Here is a 20,404-nt window from a genome sequence, read left to right as displayed (position 1 = left end):
TTTAAAAGAATATTTTTTCCATTAGCGTGGATTTTTTAAAGAATATTTTTTCCATTAGCTTGGATTTTTTAAAGAATATTATTTATATTAGCGTGGATTCTTTAAAAAATATATTTTATATTAGCGTGGATTTTTTTAAAAATATATTTTATATTAGCGTGTTTTTTTTAAAAAATATATTTTATATTAGCGTGGTTTTTTTAAAAAATATATTTTATATTAGCGTGGATTTTTTAAAGAATATTTTTTCCATTAGCGTGGATTTTTTAAAGAATATTTTTTCCATTAGCGTGGATTTTTTAAAGGATATTTTTTCCATTAGCGTGGATTTTTTAAAGAATATTTTTTCCATTAGCGTGGATTTTTTAAAGAATATTTTTTCCATTAGCGTGGATTTTTTAAAGGATATTTTTTCCATTAGCGAGGATTTTTTAAAAAATATTTTTTATATTAGTGTGGATTTATAAAGAATAATTGTTATAGTAAAGTGGATTTTTTAAAAAATATTTTTTATATTAGCGTGGATTTAAAAAAAAAAAAAATATTTTTTATACTAGCGTGGATTTTGTAAAAAATATTTTTTATATTAGCGTGGATTTTGTAAAAAATATTTTTTATATTAGCGTGGATTTTGTAAAAAATATTTTTTATATTAGCGTGGATTTTGTAAAAAATATTTTTTATATTAGCGTGGATTTTGTAAAAAATATTTTTTATATTAGCGTGGATTTTGTAAAAAATATTTTTTATATTAGCGTGGATTTTGTAAAAAATATTTTTTATATTAGCGTGGATTTTGTAAAAAATATTTTTTATATTAGCGTGGATTTTGTAAAAAATATTTTTTATATTAGCGTGGATTTTGTAAAAAATATTTTTTATATTAGCGTGGATTTTGTAAAAAATATTTTTTATATTAGCGTGGATTTTGTAAAAAATATTTTTTATATTAGCGTGGATTTTGTAAAAAATATTTTTTATATTAGCGTGGATTTTGTAAAAAATATTTTTTATATTAGCGTGGATTTTGTAAAAAATATTTTTTATATTAGCGTGGATTTTGTAAAAAATATTTTTTATATTAGCGTGGATTTTGTAAAAAATATTTTTTATATTAGCGTGGATTTTGTAAAAAATATTTTTTATATTAGCGTGGATTTTGTAAAAAATATTTTTTATATTAGCGTGAGTTGGAGTATTCCCCCATTGGCTCAACTTCATTTATTACCCTCTATTACAGAGAGTAATTTTTTTCAAAACGAACTGACAAGCGAAGGGAATTATCAATTGGCTTCTCAGTTTTTGAAATGATGCCTTTTTAGCGAAAAACCGAGCTCTTTAAGTGTCTAGTATTTCCATATGAATGAGAATCACACTCACTTTTCGGCCTTTCCAAAGAAACACCAAAATCAAAATATTCTGCAACATGTCAGCACGTATCAACTAAGAATTCATCGAATTCTGTGAGTTGAAAAGAATATCACCAATAACAAAGCTCCCTTGCGCGTGCCTCCGCTGTTTTTTGTTTGTTTTGTTTATTGCTGAAGATTCAATCTCATTTGATTGCTTGAGTTGGAGTATTCCCCCATCGGCTCAACTTCATTTATTATATTATAACTTCATTTATATTATTATATTTTTTATATTAGCGTGAATTTAAAAAAAAAAATATTTTTATATCAGCGTGGATTTTTTTAAAAAATATTTTTTGTGTTAGCGTGAATTTTTTAAAAAAATAATTTTATATTTGCTGGATTTTTTAAAAAAATATTTTTTATATTAGCGTGGATTTTTTAAAAAATATTTTTTATATTAGCGTGAATTTTTTAAAAAAATATTTTTATATTTGTGTGGATTTTTTAAAAAAATATTTTTATATTTGTGTGGATTTTTAAAAAAATATTTTTTATATTTGCGTGGATTTTTAAAAAAAAAACATTTTTTATATTAGCGTGGATTTTGTAAAAAATATTTTTTATATTAGCGTGGATTTTGTAAAAAATATTTTTTATATTAGCGTGGATTTTGTAAAAAATATTTTTTTATATTAGCGTGGATTTTGTAAAAAATATTTTTTATATTAGCGTGGATTTTGTAAAAAATATTTTTTATATTAGCGTGGATTTTGTAAAAAATATTTTTTATATTAGCGTGGATTTTGTAAAAAATATTTTTTATATTAGCGTGGATTTTGTAAAAAATATTTTTTATATTAGCGTGGATTTTGTAAAAAATATTGTTTATATTAGCGTGGATTTTGTAAAAAAATATCTTTTATTAGCGTGGATTTTGTAAAAATATCTTTTATTAGAGTAGATTTTTTAAAGATTTTTTTTATATTAGCGTGGATTTTTGTCTCAGCATTGTCCGTAACAGATTTGTCCAAAAAAACTTGGGGTTTAGAACAAGTTCTTCGTTGAGACACATTTTCTGCAGTATTAAAGGGTATATACCCTCTTCAGTCAGAAGCTTGAGGATTTAACAAGTAGCCCATTGCTTTACCAGATTTTTTCTTTGTCATTTTATTTGAATTTTCACCAATCCGTAGTAATAAAAATGGAGTTGAAGTATCAGTAAAATAAGAAATAGAAGAAAAAACAACGTATCGAAAAAATATAGAGAAGAAAATAAACATTTAGATGCAAGATATCGAAGAAAGGATACAAGGAGGGATATGTGGTATGAACAAAGCTTACCTCAAAAAAATACAAATATGTGTGTAAAGAAAAAAATATTTTAAGCAAACAAAAATTGAGGAATGTTACCACAAGATATGATAAATATACATACTTACAACTGATTTGTAGACTAATAAGAGGGTATAACAGGTTGGAGATTCAAAAGGTATTGGATTAGATCCAACATACAGACAAGCGGTATTGTAAAAACAAGCATGATCTTAATATAAAATCGGATATTGTTAATATTTTAAAATATATATTGTTGCAGCAACCATGTATTTGGTTGCTCTAACAATATATATGTTTACATATTTACAATACCCTATTTTGCTTCTTTTTTAATATACTTGATTCAACAATATTCCTTCTCTCTTCTCTCATATCAATCAGTGTTTGTCTGGTTATATGTTTAGTTTATTGATTTGAATATCGCTTATAGCCCTGGATTCAAGTCACGTGTCATCAGTCTCTAAAGATTTTGTTAAATATTTGTCCGAACCCTTTTTAATAACCCTATATATCCTACATCCCCCTCCCATAAAAGAAAAAAGTACCTCAAGGAAGGCGTTACACATATGTTTGCTGATATGAATGGCGAACATGATTTTGTTGTAAATTTTGTTGTTTTTCCCTGCTGCTTCTTATTCTCCTCAATTTGATATTGCACTGAACAAACAAATGGCAGTCGAAGTCGGTTTTTGTCGAGCCAGAAAGGAAGCAGAGATAAAGGCAAATGGCAAAAGCACGCAACGCAATGTGCAATGAACAGCAACAAACAATACAGCATTGTCAAGTTGGAGGATAAGGCTGGGTATATATACTTCCTTACAGTAACAATAACAACAACAACGACAATAAAAATGTTGTGTAAGAGAGTGAGTTAAGTCTTCCTTTTTTCGTTCTTTATAAAGAATGAAGAAAAAAGAAAATACAGGAACGACACGTACCAGCTCTAGAAATATTATGTGCCAGGCAACTCGCTGTTTTTGGAAAAGTTTCTTGAACGCGAGATAAGCTTTGTTGCACAAAAAAACAAACATTTGCACAAAAACAACAAAGAAATGACGGGGTACATACAACAATTTTTTGTTACTTTATATCTTTGGAAATATACATAACATACATACATATGTATGGATTTGCTTTGCATACGCACAAATGTAAATGTGTATGTATGTATATGTACCCCACATGAATAGATATTCTTACAAATGGCAAATGCAAAATGCCATTTAGACAGACATACAGACAGTTTCAGTTTAAAAAACCCCAAACCGCAAAAAGCTAAAATGTCGACAATCTTTGTTGGTGGTATTGAGAAGAAACAAAAAAAAGAAGAAAACATTGTTGTATCCTACAATAACAAAAAAAGTACAAACAAAAAAAAAACGATGATGACAAACAATGAAATATTTCATGTATCCATGTTCGGTTGATAGCTAGAGACGTAAGACATTGTCATTTGTTGTGATTTGAAATCGGGAATAAAATGGCGTTTCGTATTTTAACCAACACAGGCATGTCTTGAAACATGGAAAAATCCACGATGGTGGAAAAATATTTTTTGAAAAATCAACGAGATTGGAAAAATATTTCATAAAAAATGCACGAAGGCGAAAAAAATTATTTAAAAATCCACGATATTGGAAAAAATATTTTTTTCCACTATTGTGGAAAAATAACTTTAAAAAATTGGCTAGGATTTTTTTTAAATCCACGATATTGGAAAAATATTTTTAAACAATCGACGGTAGTGGAAAATTTTTTAAACAAATCCACGATATTGGGAAAAATATTGTTTTAAATCCACGATAGTGGGAAAAAATTAAAAATCCAAGGTATTGGAAAAATATTTTCTAAAAAAATAGTGGAAAAATATTTTTTAAAAATCCACGATATAGGAAAATTATTTTTTAAAAATCCACGACATTGGAAAAATATTTTTTAAAAATCCACGATATTGGAAAAATATTTTTTAAACAATCCACTGTATTGGATTTTTTTTAAATCCACGGTATTGGAATTTCTTTTTTAAAAATCCGCGATAAGTGAAAAATATTTCTTAAAAATTCACGACAATGGAAAAATATCTTTCAAAAAATCCAAGATAGTGGCAAATATTTTTTAGAAAATCCACGATATTGGAAATATATATATTTTTTAAAAATCCACGATAGTGGAGAAATAATTAACGATATTGGACAAATATGTTTTAAAAAATCAACAATATTGGAAAATATTTTTTATACAATCGACGGTATTGCAAAAAAATTTTAAACAAATCCACGATATTAGGAAAAATATTTTTTTTAAATACAGGATATTGAAAAAATATTTAAAAAATCCACAATATAGGAAACGTATTTTTTCAAAAATCCACGATAATGAAAAAAAATTGGTATTGGAAATTATATTTTTTTAAAAAATCCACGATATTGGAAAAATATTTTTTTAAAAAATCTACGATGTTGGAAAAATATTTTTTAAACAATCCACATTATTGGAAATTTGTTTTTAAAAAAATCTACGATATTGAAAAAATATTTCTTAAAAAATCCACGACGATGGAACACTAAATGGCGTTTCGTATTTTAACCAACACAGGCATGTCTTGAAACATGGAAAAATCCACGATGGTGGAAAAATATTTTTTGAAAAATCAACGAGATTGGAAAAATATTTCATAAAGGTGAAAAAAATTATTTAAAAATCCACGATATTGGAAAAAATATTTTTTTCCACTATTGTGGAAAAATAACTTTAAAAAATTGGCTAGGATTTTTTTTAAATCCACGATATTGGAAAAATATTTTTAAACAATCGATGGTAGTGGAAAATTTTTTAAACAAATCCACGATATTGGGCAAAATATTGTTTTAAATCCACGATAGTGGGAAAAAATTAAAAATCCAAGGTATTGGAAAAATATTTTTTAAAAAAATAGTGGAAAATTATTTTTTAAAAATCCACGATATTGGAAAATTATTTTTTAAAAATCCACGATATTGGAAAATTATTTTTTAAAAATCCACGACATTGGAAAAATATTTTTTAAAAATCCACGATATTGGAAAAATATTTTTTAAACAATCCACGGTATTGGATTTTTTTTAAATCTACGGTATTGGAATTTCTTTTTTAAAAATCCACGATAAGTGAAAAATATTTCTTAAAAATTCACGACAATGGAAAAATATCTTTCAAAAAATCCAAGATAGTGGCAAATATTTTTTAGAAAATCCACGATATTGGAAATATATATATTTTTAAAAGTCCACGATAGTGGAGAAATAATTAACGATATTGGACAAATATGTTTTAAAAAATCAACAATATTGGAAAATATTTTTTATACAATCGACGGTATTGCAAAAATTTTTTAAACAAATCCACGATATTAGGAAAAATATTTTTTTTTAAATACAGGATATTGAAAAATATTTAAAAAATCCACAATATAGGAAACATATTTTTTCAAAAATCCACGATAATGAAAAAAAATTGGTATTGGAAAATATATTTTTTTAAAAAATCCACGATATTGGAAAAATATTTTTTTAAAAAATCCACGATGTTGGAAAAATATTTTTTAAACAATCCACGGTATTGGAAATTTGTTTTTAAAAAAATCTACGATATTGAAAAAATATTTCTAAAAACATCCACGACGATGGAACACTACTTTTTAAACAATCAACGATGGTGGAAAAATATTTTTTTTTAAAAATCCATAAGTTTGAAATTTTTTTAAATAAACCACGATATTGGAAAAATATTTTTTTAAAAAATCCACGATATTGGAAAAATATTTTTTTTTAAAAATTCACGATATTGGAAAAATGTTTTTTAAAAAAATCCACGATATTGGAAAAATATTTTTTTTTAAAAAAATCCACGATATTGGAAAAATATTTTTTAAAAAATCCACGATGTTGGAAAAATATTTCTTAAAAAATCCACGATATTGGAAAAATATTTTTTAAAAAATCCACGATATTGGAAAAATATTTTATTAAAAAATCCACGATATTGGAAAAATATTTTATTAAAAAAATCCACGATATTGGAAAAATATTTTGTAATAAATCCACAATATTGGACAAATATTTTGTTATAAATCTTAAATATTGGAAAACAATTTTGTAAAAAAAATAGACGCTTGGGGGGAAATATTTAAAAAATCCACGCTGGAGGAAGAAAACCTTATTAAAAAAACACGATCCCACGCGTGTGGGGAAATATATTAAAAAATTCATGCTGGTAAAAAAAATATTTAAAAAATCCACGCTGGTGGAAAATATGGAAAAGTGTTTAAAAGTCGACGCTTGGGGAAAAATATTTTAAAAATCCAAGCTGAAAGAAAAAATATTTAAAAAAATACGCTGGAGGAAAAAGCTATTTTAAAAAAATCCACTTCAGTGGAAAAAATTATAAAAAAATCCACGTTAGTGAAAAAAAATAATTTAAATAATCCACGCTGGAGGAAAATATTAAAAAAAAATACGCTGGAGGAAAAAAATATTTTAAAAAATCCACGCTGTTGGGGAAATATTTTTAATTTATTTAAATAACGCTGGTAAAAAAATATTTAAAAAATCCTGTCTTAGAAAATTTTTCTTCAGAAAATATTTTATTATTCTGAAATATTCTGATAATAATATTCTGAAAAAAATCATTAAAAATATTTTTTTAAATATTCTTTTGAAAAAACTATCCTTATAAAAATATTCTTTAAAAATTATTTTGAAAAAAATATATTCTTTAAAAAATATTCTGAACAAATATTCTTAAAAATATTTAATATTCTTTAAACATATTCTGATGGAAAAAATATTCTTTACAAAATATAATATTTTGAAAACAAAAATTCTTTATTTTTAATTAATTTTTTATTTATTTTTTTTTTTTTGAAAAAATATTCTTTATGTAATATTCTGAAAAAATAGATTCTTAAAAAATATTATGGAAATAATTCTTTATAAACTATAATAATAAAATAATATTCTGAAAAAAAATTCAGAAAAATAATCTTAAAATAGAGTATTTATGAACAAATGTGCTTAAAAATTATTAAATATTCTTTAAAAAAAATATTTAAACAATATTCTGATGGAAATCACATATTCTTTAAAAAATATAATATTCTGAAAATAAAAATCCTATACAAAAAATTTTAAAAAAATATTTCATATATAATATTCTAAAAATATATTATGCAACAAAATCTTTAAAATATCCTTTAAATAATATTCTTAAAAAATATCCGTTAAATAAAATTTTGAAAAAATATTATTAAAAAAAATATTCTGAAAACTATTTTTTAAAATATATTCAGAAAAAATATTCTAAAAATAAAATTTTTTAAAATATGTTCTGAAGAAAATATTCAGAAAAAATTTTCATAAAAAATCCAAAAAAAATATTCTTAACACGTTCGCGGACGTGAATGCTATAGCATTCATTTTCATGGTGACATAGGATGACGTGAATGCTATATCATTCACATGCAAAGTCAATCGTTATTAATTTACTTGTATACAATCGCATGTTGTATCGCATGCATGTAATGTACATAATACCACTTATTTCATATACATATATCCATAATATAATAAATAAAAAATTATAGTAATATTAATAATTAATTTATAAATTCAAAAACACTAATTTCGAAAAAAATTGGGTGTCATTTTTTGCACCTCTCTGAGTTTTTTTGCATCCGCGAACGTGTTAAAATAAAATTTCGAAAAAATATTCTTAAAAAATACTCTTTAAAAATATTTTGAAAAATATTCTAATGGAAAACAAATATTCTGAAAAAAATATTCTGAAAAATATTCTGTTAAAAATATTATCTAACACATGAACCACGCTGGTGGACGTTTTCTTCCACCAGCGTGGTTCATGTGTCAGCCCAAAACTACTCTGGTTTGTCTAGGCACCTAAATTTCTTCTGCTAGCACCCTTTTGTATCTGACCTCTGACCTCCAAAAATTATTCCATCACGAAAACTGGGTTTATTTGCGGACTTAATTCAATTTTATTGCAACACTTGCTTGCTTGTTTGTTGTTGTTTTTTTTTTTTTTTTGATTCCATCACATCACCTTATCCTGACACCACCATCATGCTCATCAAGTCATTATTGTCGTGAACTTTTCATAAAATCTAGCCACCACTCACTCGAGTTTAGGCTGCTGTTAAAAATTCCTTTTAGCCTTGGTAAACTCTTCTCTGCCTTAGATTTTTGCCTAGAAGTTCCAAGGTGGCGGCTTTCTTTTTGTGTAAATTATTTGGCCTTTTGTAGCTACGCTATTCGCCTTGCTATTTTAGCGGCGATTAGAATATTCATTTTCTTTTAAAGATGACTGCCTAGAATCATTAAAGCATGAAGTCTTCTTGCAAAAGCCGTGACTGATGTTTAGAACTCCCAACCATTATGGTTAGGATGGATCGTCGTAGTCGTCGTCGTTTATGTCATGCTTGGTACCTGTTCGATTTGCTTTACCATTACAAATCAATAGAACCTCTTGAGTTCAAGACAAGTTTACTTCAATCTTTGACAGCTTTGACATGGTTGGGGAGGTTTTCAAAAAAAAAAAAAACATCTTTTGTAATCTTTGGAGAACTGGTTTGGTGTTTTTAGCAACAACAAAAACAGCAACTATACTTATCTTTCATAGATAATGAGAATTTCCAAATGATTGGTATGCATTGCTGGTCACTGGTTGTGGGGATTTTTGCATTCACTTGATGTGGTAGCCACCAAGCCATCATTGCAACTTCCATGTTTAGCATAGAAATTAAGGAGATATGGAGAAAAAAAAACAACAGCAAGAGAAACAAATGGCATGATGGTTTCAGCTACCAGCTAAGGAGCCTTCCAAACCATTGAGGACACCAAGTTGGAAATGGTAAATGCTTTTGCTCGGCTTGCCATGTTGCTGATGGTGGTGCTGTGATACCGAAACTAAAGCTACCATGGCTTATAGTGTATTCCAGTGCTGTCTGGTGAAATTCTGGCTTTTACATTTTAGTCACGTTTCACTGGAGTCCAATACAACAACAACGACGTAAAGAACAAAAAGAAAAAAAAAAACAGAAAATAAACGTAATGTTGATTTCTGCTGATATATTCTTTTTTTCAGAGCAACATCTTCTGTTCTTACGCCTCATTCACCAGCAAAGTATACAAATCCATTCATGTGAATGGTTGGTTGGCTGGTTTGCCAATTCAATGTGGTTGGTGGGAGGGGGAGGTGAAGGCCGGGGGAAGCTAGAATAATTTTGCCATAAAATGAAAGATGAAGACAAGGAGTTGTTTTTGGACAAAAATGGGTGGATTACATTATTTTTTTGTTTTTTTCCTTCTACTTCTTGCTGCTCCACGAACGACAACAATGGCAACAATTTCAAAAAGATATGATATGAAAACGTAAAGAAGCTGCTTCTGATGCTGCCGTGCCACCACGAAATGCCATGGCAAACGGAAAATCCAAACGAATATTGTAGTGCCTGGCTTGAAATCAAACCAAACAAATCTCAAGTGGAATCAGAGTAAAGAGCAACAAACAAAACTCTAGACAACAACGACAGCAACAACAAAGGCACAACAAAATAAAATTGAAACGAACAGAAGGACTTTACCGGGGGACCGGAGTAAACATAACAAAAGCCATCTCTAGCAATGACCATCAAGCAAAGCTTATGGGCCAATGGATCCACGAATAATGTTCATGTAATGTTAAGGGGAGCAGGAGGAGAGGAAGACAGCAGCAAACAAACGTCTACGGTCCCATGACAAAATATGGCCGTCAATATAACCACAGCCACCACAGCAACCAACTGAAACGTATTGCTGGCAATGGCTGTGGATTTGTGGTACGTGTTCTGGTCAAAGGGGCCAAATGTTGAAGAAGAAGACGACTTGCGCTGAATGAATCTCTATACAGAAGCATAGCCGCCTGAATAAAGGAGGAGTCACTCACTGGCAGTAACACCATCAAATAGCAACAACAACAAGAAAAAAAAACAACAAAAAAACGCCAAGAAAAACATAAGCACAAGATCATGAACTTGAGATTTGTTTGGCATGGCAAACAACAGCCACAAGAAAATGCAACTTCGACACAACATCAACTTTAATAAAGCAAAGCACAGCATTCGCAACCCGCCAGCCAGCCTTACACAGAAAGAACATTGTTGTAAATTATGACTTTTCATAAAAGGCCGGGGTTTTAAGATTTTCACACGAATCTCTCAATATTTTCATACACACACATGAAAATAGGGTGTCTGGCGTGTAAAAGCCTTTTTGTCAGCGGCAACATGCAAGCCGACCCATGTAATGCAGCTGTTGGCTGGTGAACATGACGATGATGATGACTGGTAGCTTCTAAACATTAATTACACAACATTTTTTCTTTCTTACTTCAAATTTTGCTCGGGAAACCTAGTCCCAACAATTTTTCAACCATAATGAAAAGTATTTCTTCTCCGACATCTTCCATTTGAGCTATTAACCAACTGTAGCATGTGTTGACAGTTAGCTTTTGCAAAGCATTAGTACTGTCATCTATGCTCGCAGAAAATGCGACACAAGAACTGCCCGCCCGGCTGCAATTTGGAAATTATTGCATCATAATTTTGGGGCGAAATTTATGTTTTTTTTTTTTTTTGGTTTTCTCAACTTCCTTACTGCCTGCCGCCAAATTGCTGGTGTCACCCGAGGGCCCGTTCATAATAATTTGCAAAAATTAATCGTTAAACGGTAGCCGAAAAAATTATGGAAATTTATTGTTTGTCAGCCAACCAAACAGCCATGATCATCGATCTCTAATATGAGGCAAAGAGTTTGTGACAAGTTGTCGTTTTTTTTTTCTTCTTTATGGTTTATGGTGTCTGGGGCAATATATGAATAATGCATGTGTTCAGCAATTGAGGTATATTTACACATTGCACAAAAATTCAAAAAATAAAAATTAAGGGGAGGTTGGTTGGAAAATTGGGGGGAAAATAAAAAATGTTATATTTATACCTTTCGGTTAATGTTGGTTGGAAAACAATTTGTAAAGAAATCCATGAAGGTGAAAAATTATTTAAAAAAAAAAAAAAAACATTCCTTAACAATAATTTTTAAAAAAATATTCCTTAAAAATATTTATAAAACTTAAGCCTTTTTGAAAAAAAATATTTCTAGAAATTATTTTTGAAAAATATCCCTTAAAATTATTTTTCAAAAAATATTCATTAAAAAATAATTTTAGAAAAAATATTCCTAAAGAAATATTTTTGAAAAAATGGTTTGAGGATTATTATTTTATTTATTATTATTTTTAAAAACAATATTCCTAAAAAATTATTAAAAAAAATATTTTTAAAAATATATATCAAAATTATTTTTGAAAAAATATTCTTTAAAAATATATATTTTGAAAAAATGTTCATTAAAAAATATTCTTTAAACATTTTATATTAGAAAATAAATTCCTTAAAAAATTATTTTTGAAAAGATATATATCTTAAAAATATTTTTCAAAAACAATTCCTTAAAAAATATTTTTGAAAAAATATTATCTAAAAAATTTTTTTTGAAAAAATATTCCAATAAAATTTATTTTGAAAAAATATTCCCTTAAAATTATTTTTAAAAAAATATTTCTAATAATATTTCATAATTAATAATTCAAGAGTATTTAAAAAAAAACCTTTAAAAACTATTTTTGAAATAATATTCCCAATAAATTATTTTTGAAAAAATGTTCCTTCCCAGCAAAAATCCTCATTACATACCTCCTTTCCCACCCATTATTTTAACAAGGGCATGTCGCGCGAAATATCTGGTTATTTTGTAACCACTGAAAAAGGTAGATTGTAACCACTGAAATAAGTAGATACTGAGTAGATTCTGACTACTTATTTCAGTGGTTACAAAATAACCAGATATTTCGCGCGACATGCCCTTGTTAAAATAATGGGTGGAAAAGGAGGTATATAATGAGGTTTGTAATGAGGATTTCTGATGGGTTAATAAATTATTTTTGAAAAACATTTCCTTAAGAAATTATTTTTAAAAAAATATTCTTTAAATATTATTTTTGAAGAATTATTCCCAAACAAAATATTTTTGAAAAATATTTCTTAACAATTATTTTTACAAAAAATATTCCCTAAAAATAATTTTGAAAAAATATTTCAAAAAACATTATTTTTGGAAATTAAAACATTATTTTTGAAAAAATATTCCTTAAAAATATATTTTTGAAAACATATACATTCAAAAATATTTGTGAACATTTTTTCCTTAAAAATATTTTTGAAAAATAATCCTTAAAAAATATTTTTGAAAATAGCAATCCTTAAAAAAAATTTCTTAAAAAAATATTTTTGAAAAAATATTAACTACAATTTTTTTTTGAAAAAAAAAATTCCCTAAAAAAAATATTTTTGAAAAAATGTTGCTTAAAAAATATTCCCTAAAAATTATTTTTGAAAAAATATTCCTTACAAAATTATGTTTAAAAAAATATTCCTTAAAAAGTATTTTTGAAAAATATTCCCTAAAAATTATTTTTGAAAAAGAAAAAAATCATTAAATTTTTTTTTTGAAATAATATTTCATAAAAAAATATTTTTGAAAAACTATTCAATATATTATTTTTGAAAAACAATACCTTAAGAAATTATTTTAGGAAAATATGTAAAAAATGTTTCTTAAAAAATTATTTAAAAAAAGTTAAAAAATTTTGAAAAATCCATAACAAATTATTTTTGAAAGATATTCCCTAAAAATATATCTTAAAAAATTATTTAGAAAAATAATATTGCCTAAAAAATAATTTTCGAAAAATTCCGTTTTGAAAGAAAATTTCCTGAAAAAATATTTTTGAAAAAATATTTCGTAAAAATAAAAAATAAATATTATTTTTGAAGAATTATTCCCAAACAAAATATTTTTGAAAAATATTTCTTAACATTTATTTTTACAAAAAATATTCCCTAAAAATAATTTTGAAAAAATATTTCAAAAAACATTATTTTTGGAAATTAAAACATTATTTTTGAAAAAATATTCCTTAAAAATATATTTTTGAAAACATATGCATTCAAAAATATTTGTGAACATTTTTTCCTTAAAAATATTTTTGAAAAATAATCATTAAAAAATATTTTTGAAAATAGCAATCCTTAAAAAATATTTTTGAAAAAATATTACCTAAAATTTTTTTTTTTGAAAAAAAAATTCCCTAAAAAAATATTTTTGAAAAAATATTGCTTAAAAAATATTCCCTAAAAATTATTTTTGAAAAAGAAAAAAATCATTAATTTTTTTTTTTTTTAAATAATATTTCATACAAAAATATTTTTGAAAAACTATTCAATATATTATTTTTGAAAAACAATACCTTAAGAAATTATTTTAGGAAAATATGTAAAAAATGTTTCTTAAAAAATTATTTAAAAAAAGTAAAAAAATTTTGAAAAATCCATAAAAAAATATTTTTGAAAGATATTCCCTAAAAATATATCTTAAAAAATTATTTAGAAAAATAATATTCCCTAAAACTAATTTTCGAAAAATTCCGTTTTGAAAGAAAATTTCCTGAAAAAATATTTCGTAAAAATAAAAAATTCTTTAAGAATCCACGATGACTGAAAAAAATGCTTTAAAAATCCACAATGCCTGAAAGAAATAGTCTTTAAAAAATCCCCGTTGTTTTAAAATGTTGTTTAAAAAGGCAACGTTGTTGAATGAAAAATACTTTAAAAAGGCAACGTTGTTGAAAAAACTTCTTTAAAAAATCCACGTTGATGAAAAAAAATTCTTTAAAAAATCCACGTTGTTGAAAAAAAATTCTTTAAAAAATACGCGTTGTTGAAAAAAAATTCTTTAAAAAAATCCACGTTGTTGAAAAAATTCTTTAAAAAAATCCACGTTGTTGAAAAAAATTCTTTAAAAAATCCACGTTGTTGAAAAAAAAAATTCTTTAAAAAATCCACGTTGTTGAAAAAAAATCTCTAAAAATCCACGTTTTTGAAAAAAAAATCTTTAAAAAATCCAAGTTGTTGAAAAAAAAAAAAATTCTTTAAAAAATCCACGTTGTTGAAAAAAAAAATTCTTTAAAAAATCCACGTTGTTGAAAAAAAAATCTTTAAAAAATCGGAGTTGTTGAAAAAAAATTTTATAAAAAATCGACGTTGTTGAAAAAAAAAATTAAAAAATCCACGTTGTTGGGAAAAAAATCTCTAAAAAAAATCCACGTTGTTAAAAAAAATTCTTTAAAAAATCGAAGTTGTTGAAAAAAATTTTTATAAAAAATCGACGTTGTTGAAAAAAAATTCTTTAAAATATTCACTTGTTGGAAAACATTCTTTAAAAAATCCACGTTTCTGGAAAAAGTATTCTTTAAAAAATCCACGTTGTTGGAAAACATCCTTTAAAAAATCCAAGTTCTGGAAAAAGTATTCATTAAAAAATCCACGTTGTTGGAAAAATATTCTTTAAAAAAATCAACGTTGCTGGAAAAAATATTGTTTAAAAACTTCACGTTGTTGGAAGAAATATAAGAAAAAATATAATAGATTTCTTCTATTTGCTCTACTGATTCGATGTGCGTTATTAATAACTAATATTTCTGACTTTGAATTTTGTGAAAAAGTTACTCAAAACATGTGGAAACATGTGTTTCGACTTGCGTTGTTTCGATTTGCGTCGGAACCAATTATTAACGCAAATCGAGGTATGAGTGTATTAGAAACAATTCTTTAAAAAATATTTTTTTTAAATCCACGCAGTCTTAACGTTCATTATTATTGTCTATTGAACCGAAGCATTTCCACCATGACATCCCTAACATGAATTTCAACAGTTTCTTGATTTTGTTACACTCTTTTTGTTCAAAGTTTGCGCGAAAAATAATTACTGGCCATAAAACTGTTTTAAACTGTTGCTACTGACTTTGTTGTAAGACAAACTACGAGCTTTGCTTTTTTATTTTTTGGCTTTGCCTTTTCACACACAATGTTTTAACCTTGAGTTTCAGTGTTTCGTCAGGGTTATGTGTGTGTGCGTTGCGATCATCAGACAACCACTAAACTTGCCATGGATTTGCCAAATATACATTTTGATTGATGACATCCGTCAATTTTGACAGTTTTTAGAGATTTTTTTAGCAAAATGTTTGATGTCCGTTGATCCGCCTCCAAAAACGAAAATCATAAATAAATAATGCACAGCTTCTTCTGGGATGTTGGAATGGATGGAAGGATGAATGTGTGATGGGATATCTAACTTCCCCCCAACAGAATGCAATCCACCGTTTGAGCAGATTGTGGCCCAGTTATTATAACTTTTTTTGAGGAGAATTTTTTGAATAAATTTAGCTACTCTAGAGAGGTTAGGTATGCCAAATTTTCATCAATTAGTCGACTTTTTGGGGTGAAAATTCGAGTTTTCATGATCGATTTTCTATTTTCCTTCCAACAATTTTTCAAATTACATTTTTTTAATAATATCCTCTGTTGGCAAAATATTTATAAAAAACCTAGTGCTAAATTTCTGTGCAAGATCAATCATGATTTCAAGTGTTTTAGTGCTTCATAACATCGAAAAACTGGAGTGTTGAATTATTGGCAACTCGTAGTAAATGAGTTGTAACTCGTCGAGTTTTAGAGATATCAGCATTAAAATTTGACACAAGATAAAGTAGAAGTCGTAGAAAAAATAGAAATTGCTAACTCAAAAAACGCATTTTTTGAGTTATGCCACTCTTTGATTAAATGATCGATATGTATGTATATTCATGATCCGCTACGGTTGTGTGTTTGTATGTGTCTAATCACTTTCAAGTTGAAGTGTTGAGAATCCCCCCAATGCGTGTTAAGGGTTAGCCATACTTCCACTTTTGTTTTAGGCATTGAACTAACTTTTTTGCCTTACAAAATTCTTTTTTCAAAATTTCTTTGTTAAATTGCTAATAAATTGCCAAACCACAAACCAACTCTGAACTCCGGATATCAAAAGGAAAAAATGAGTATTAGATTGTATTCCCTTTCATCCCCAAAAGAATCCATAAACTTTGTTGTGTCTCCTCTCATGGTTTTGTTTCTTCAGGTGATTTTAATTTTAAAGTTTTATCATAAATTTTGTTTTTCATTTTTTTGTTCGTTCTTTGAGAATAGTGAAATAAAAGTTAAAGCGATAAAATTGTGCAAAATTGTGGCCAACAAATGGTTTAAATTATGATTGAGAATGGTAGAGCAGGTAGTTTGAATGAAGTCGCCTTGTTTCACTACGGCTCCAGCTCCAGTTTCATATTCTCATTAACTACCCTTGGGGCTTTTTGCTGCAGCTTGTTTTCTTGAGTTTCTACCCTACTGCTCTGGTCTTTGTTGCCTGCAAAAGGGAGACCTCTCAATTGTGGTCATCAAAAAGTCAGTCGTCATCATGTTCATCATCACCATGTTGTTGGCAATGGACAGAAGCTTGAGCCTTTGGCGTTTGAGATAAAGACCCAGGAATTTTGTGCGCTTTTTGTTTATGCATGGGCATGAGTGTGTGTGTGTGCGATGCAATACCAAATAAAGTATTTGACACTATATCATTATACGGTTGCACTTTTGGGATGTGTTTTACCAAAAAATATAGACACTCCTCCCTAACTCACCTCCAAACATCTACTCGACTAAAGAAAAAAGAAGCTGATATAATGTTAACAACACCCTTTTTTAAATAGCTCTTGGGGTTATTTTCTTGCTCATTGTTTGACTATTTTAAGTGTCGGCAAAAGGTAAACCCCTCCATGCACACACACACTCACACACATGTATGCAAATAAAACGCACAAGAGACCAATTGTGCACTTCAACATTACGTCCATCCATTCATTCATTCATCATCAACACTATTTGAAGTTTGAAAGACTCTTGGAAAACTATGCTCCACTCAAGGTGTTGGCATTTAAAATGATTTTTAGTAACATACACAACAACAACTACAGCAACAAACTGGTCAGATGAAAGAATGACTGCTGACTCCTGCTTGAAACTCTTATGTGAATACTTTTGCTACAGCTTTGCCAAAAAGAAGAAAGATTATTTTTTTTAGCTTAAAGCAATGGCATAAATTAAACGTTTGCTGTATTTAATGGATAATTGCAGCTTTTTGGTATATAATTTTTGGGGCGTGTGTGTGTGTGCTGGGTGTGTGTTTTCATTGAGGTTACATGTCCAAATGGCACAAAGTTGAAATTTGCGTAACCATTTTGAACAGCTACTGTTTGTTCTTTTGGCAGGAGCAACAACTTCCTTGATGCTGATAATGATGATTATTATTATCAAGGAGGTAGGGAATAAGGTGGAGTTGTTGATACCACAAATTGCACCTAATTAGGTAAACTGCTCCTCGCTTTTAAACCCCTATGGGGGCAACATATTAGTGGCGAAGGAAACTGAAGTTTAAATACACAAAAAGGTATTTGCTTTTGTTTTTGGAAGCACACATTGACGTCTTGTTGCTGTGTACAACATTTTTAAATATCAGAAAGGGAAATTAGTCAGCTTGATTGCACCCTGAATATAATGCTGCTGCTGCGGCTCATTAACGTGTATTCGAGGTGTTGCTTGTATGGCCAAAAATCAAATCATTGAACAAAGAGGGCCAAAGTGTTATTAGTGTTGATATGGCAATAAAGTTCAACAAAGACGTGACAATGAATGGTCGGGAACACATGTGGTGGGTTGTTATTTGGTTATGTAAGGGAATAAAGAGGAAGGATTTTTGCAGTTATTTAGGGAGGTGGTAGCTTTACGCTTTAAGTAAAAGTGTGTGAAATAGCTAACAATGAGAAAATATTGTGTCATGGATTCTAAAAAAGTTTATTTATGAGGACTATTTTCAGTCTTAGGCGCAATGACTGATGAAGGACATCACCAGCTTCGGTCTTTGGTCACATGAAATAATTAAATATTTTAAGTGTTAGATCTACATAATAATTTCTCTCTCTCTCTCTTCTTTCTGGCTTCTAAGCTAAATGCTTCTTTTGGTTTGCCATCCACACTTTAAATATTTTTATTTATTTTATTTAAATATATCTTATTTATTTTTATTAATGGTAATATTTTCTCTTTCTTATCGTTTCAGGTCGCAGCGAACCGCCGGTCGGTGTTGGCGATCCCTGTGCTGGTTGTAATAAACCAATTTTAGATAAATTTTTATTAAATGTTTTAGAACGTGGTTGGCATGCGTCCTGTGTACGCTGCTGTGAATGCCTTCAACCTTTAACGGATAAATGCTTTAGTAGAGAATCAAAACTTTACTGTAGGAATGATTTCTTTAGGTGAGTATAATTATTTTTTTGTCTCTTTTTTTCTTATAACTTTTGAGGAAAATATAAAATAAATAAAATAATAAACAATAAAAGAATGTATTAAAAAACCCAGCAAACATCTCATGTCCAAATGATGGTTTACAGGCCTACGCAATTAGTTTTTATCGAAGTTTTTGACATTCTTTATGAGAAATTTTTAAAGTTTAGTTATGTTAGGTTAGGTTTGGGGATGTGCAGCCACTAACTTGTGACTAGGTCACTCGGAGACCTTCCGGTCCATTGTGATCATCCAGTAGAAAAAAGAGGAAAATGCTGTAAAGAAAAGAGCAGTTGGGAAGGAGAGGAGAGATGGAAGAAATAAAAAAGAGGAAGTTATTAAAAAGTAAAGAACAAATACTTTACAAGAAAGTTTAAGAGGGAGGAATAGTTTTGGGGAAGGAAAAAAGTTTTATTTTGATGGTAGGCAGAATAATATAAACAGCATTTACGCGTTCAGGTTGCGCTGTCCCAGCCACTTCAGATTTTTGATAATGTTGTAGATCACAGCAGGTTCCACAGTTGCGTAGAAAGTTAGACACGGTGGAAAGTGAACACCTACTAACCTATGTCGTCTACGATCGTCCCCAACTCCTCCTCATCCTCACAGAGTCTGCAATAGTGAGTAACATCCTCATCCCATTTGATGGTAAAGACCCTTATATAGCAGTGTCCAGTGATGACTCCCGTCGTTACTCTAACTTCAGCTTTACTCAGGTTCAACAGAGAGTTCGTTTTTTTGACTTACAGAGACGGCCATATGGATATTGCCACAATGCACCTAGGTTCATTATGCCACAATTCACTGGCCCTTTCGTCAGAGAACGCTTTATTTTTTTTTTTTTTTTTTTTTTTTTGAAGAAATGACAAATGGTTGGTTTGATGGAGTCAGCGATAGCTAGATCTGTAGACTGCGATCATCGTCTAGCTAATTCATCTGTTCTTTCATTACCCAGATAGTCGCGGTGTCCTGGTACCCAGCATAGCCTAAAGCCGTTAGTTAGCGTTCCTAAGGCTGATCTACACTTAAGGACGACATCGGATTTGATGTTGCAGGATTTGATGGCTTTAAGAGCCGCTTGACTATCCACAAAGATAGTCACCGGTTCAAAGATTACTGCATCCAAACTTTTTATCAATTCCGCTGCCTTCCAAATCGCGAAGATTTCAGCCTCGAAGACACTACAGTTGCTGTCTAGCCTGTAGGTGTACTCAAGAGGTAGCCTTTCACAGTAGACGCCAGCCCCGGTACCTTCCTCCATCTTGGAACCGTCTGTATAAAAAGCCAGACTGTCCAGAGGTGGGTTACTGCGGTTCCAGTCGTCTCTACTAGGTATAACGACGTCTATATCGTCAAATCT

General features: G+C 28.3%; 1 protein-coding gene across 2 annotated transcripts in view; it reads left to right on the top strand.

Annotated features, from left to right (window-relative positions):
* Lim1 (LIM homeobox 1) overlaps positions 1–20,404 on the top strand; it is a 177,738-nt gene that overhangs the window by 31,613 nt on the left and 125,721 nt on the right. For both annotated transcript variants that reach the window (XM_073977767.1, XM_073977766.1), the window contains exon 2: positions 18,821–19,016. In XM_073977767.1, coding sequence (XP_073833868.1) covers positions 18,821–19,016 — 196 coding nt within the window. The remainder of the gene's footprint in view (positions 1–18,820; positions 19,017–20,404) is intronic.

Source organism: Musca autumnalis, unplaced genomic scaffold (genome assembly GCF_047663935.1).
Source record: "Musca autumnalis isolate F117 unplaced genomic scaffold, ASM4766393v1 scaffold_3, whole genome shotgun sequence".
NCBI classification, from domain to species: domain Eukaryota; kingdom Metazoa; phylum Arthropoda; class Insecta; order Diptera; family Muscidae; genus Musca; species Musca autumnalis.
The sequence above is the reverse complement of the archived record's forward strand: the minus strand, read 5'-3'. Positions and strand labels throughout refer to the sequence as shown.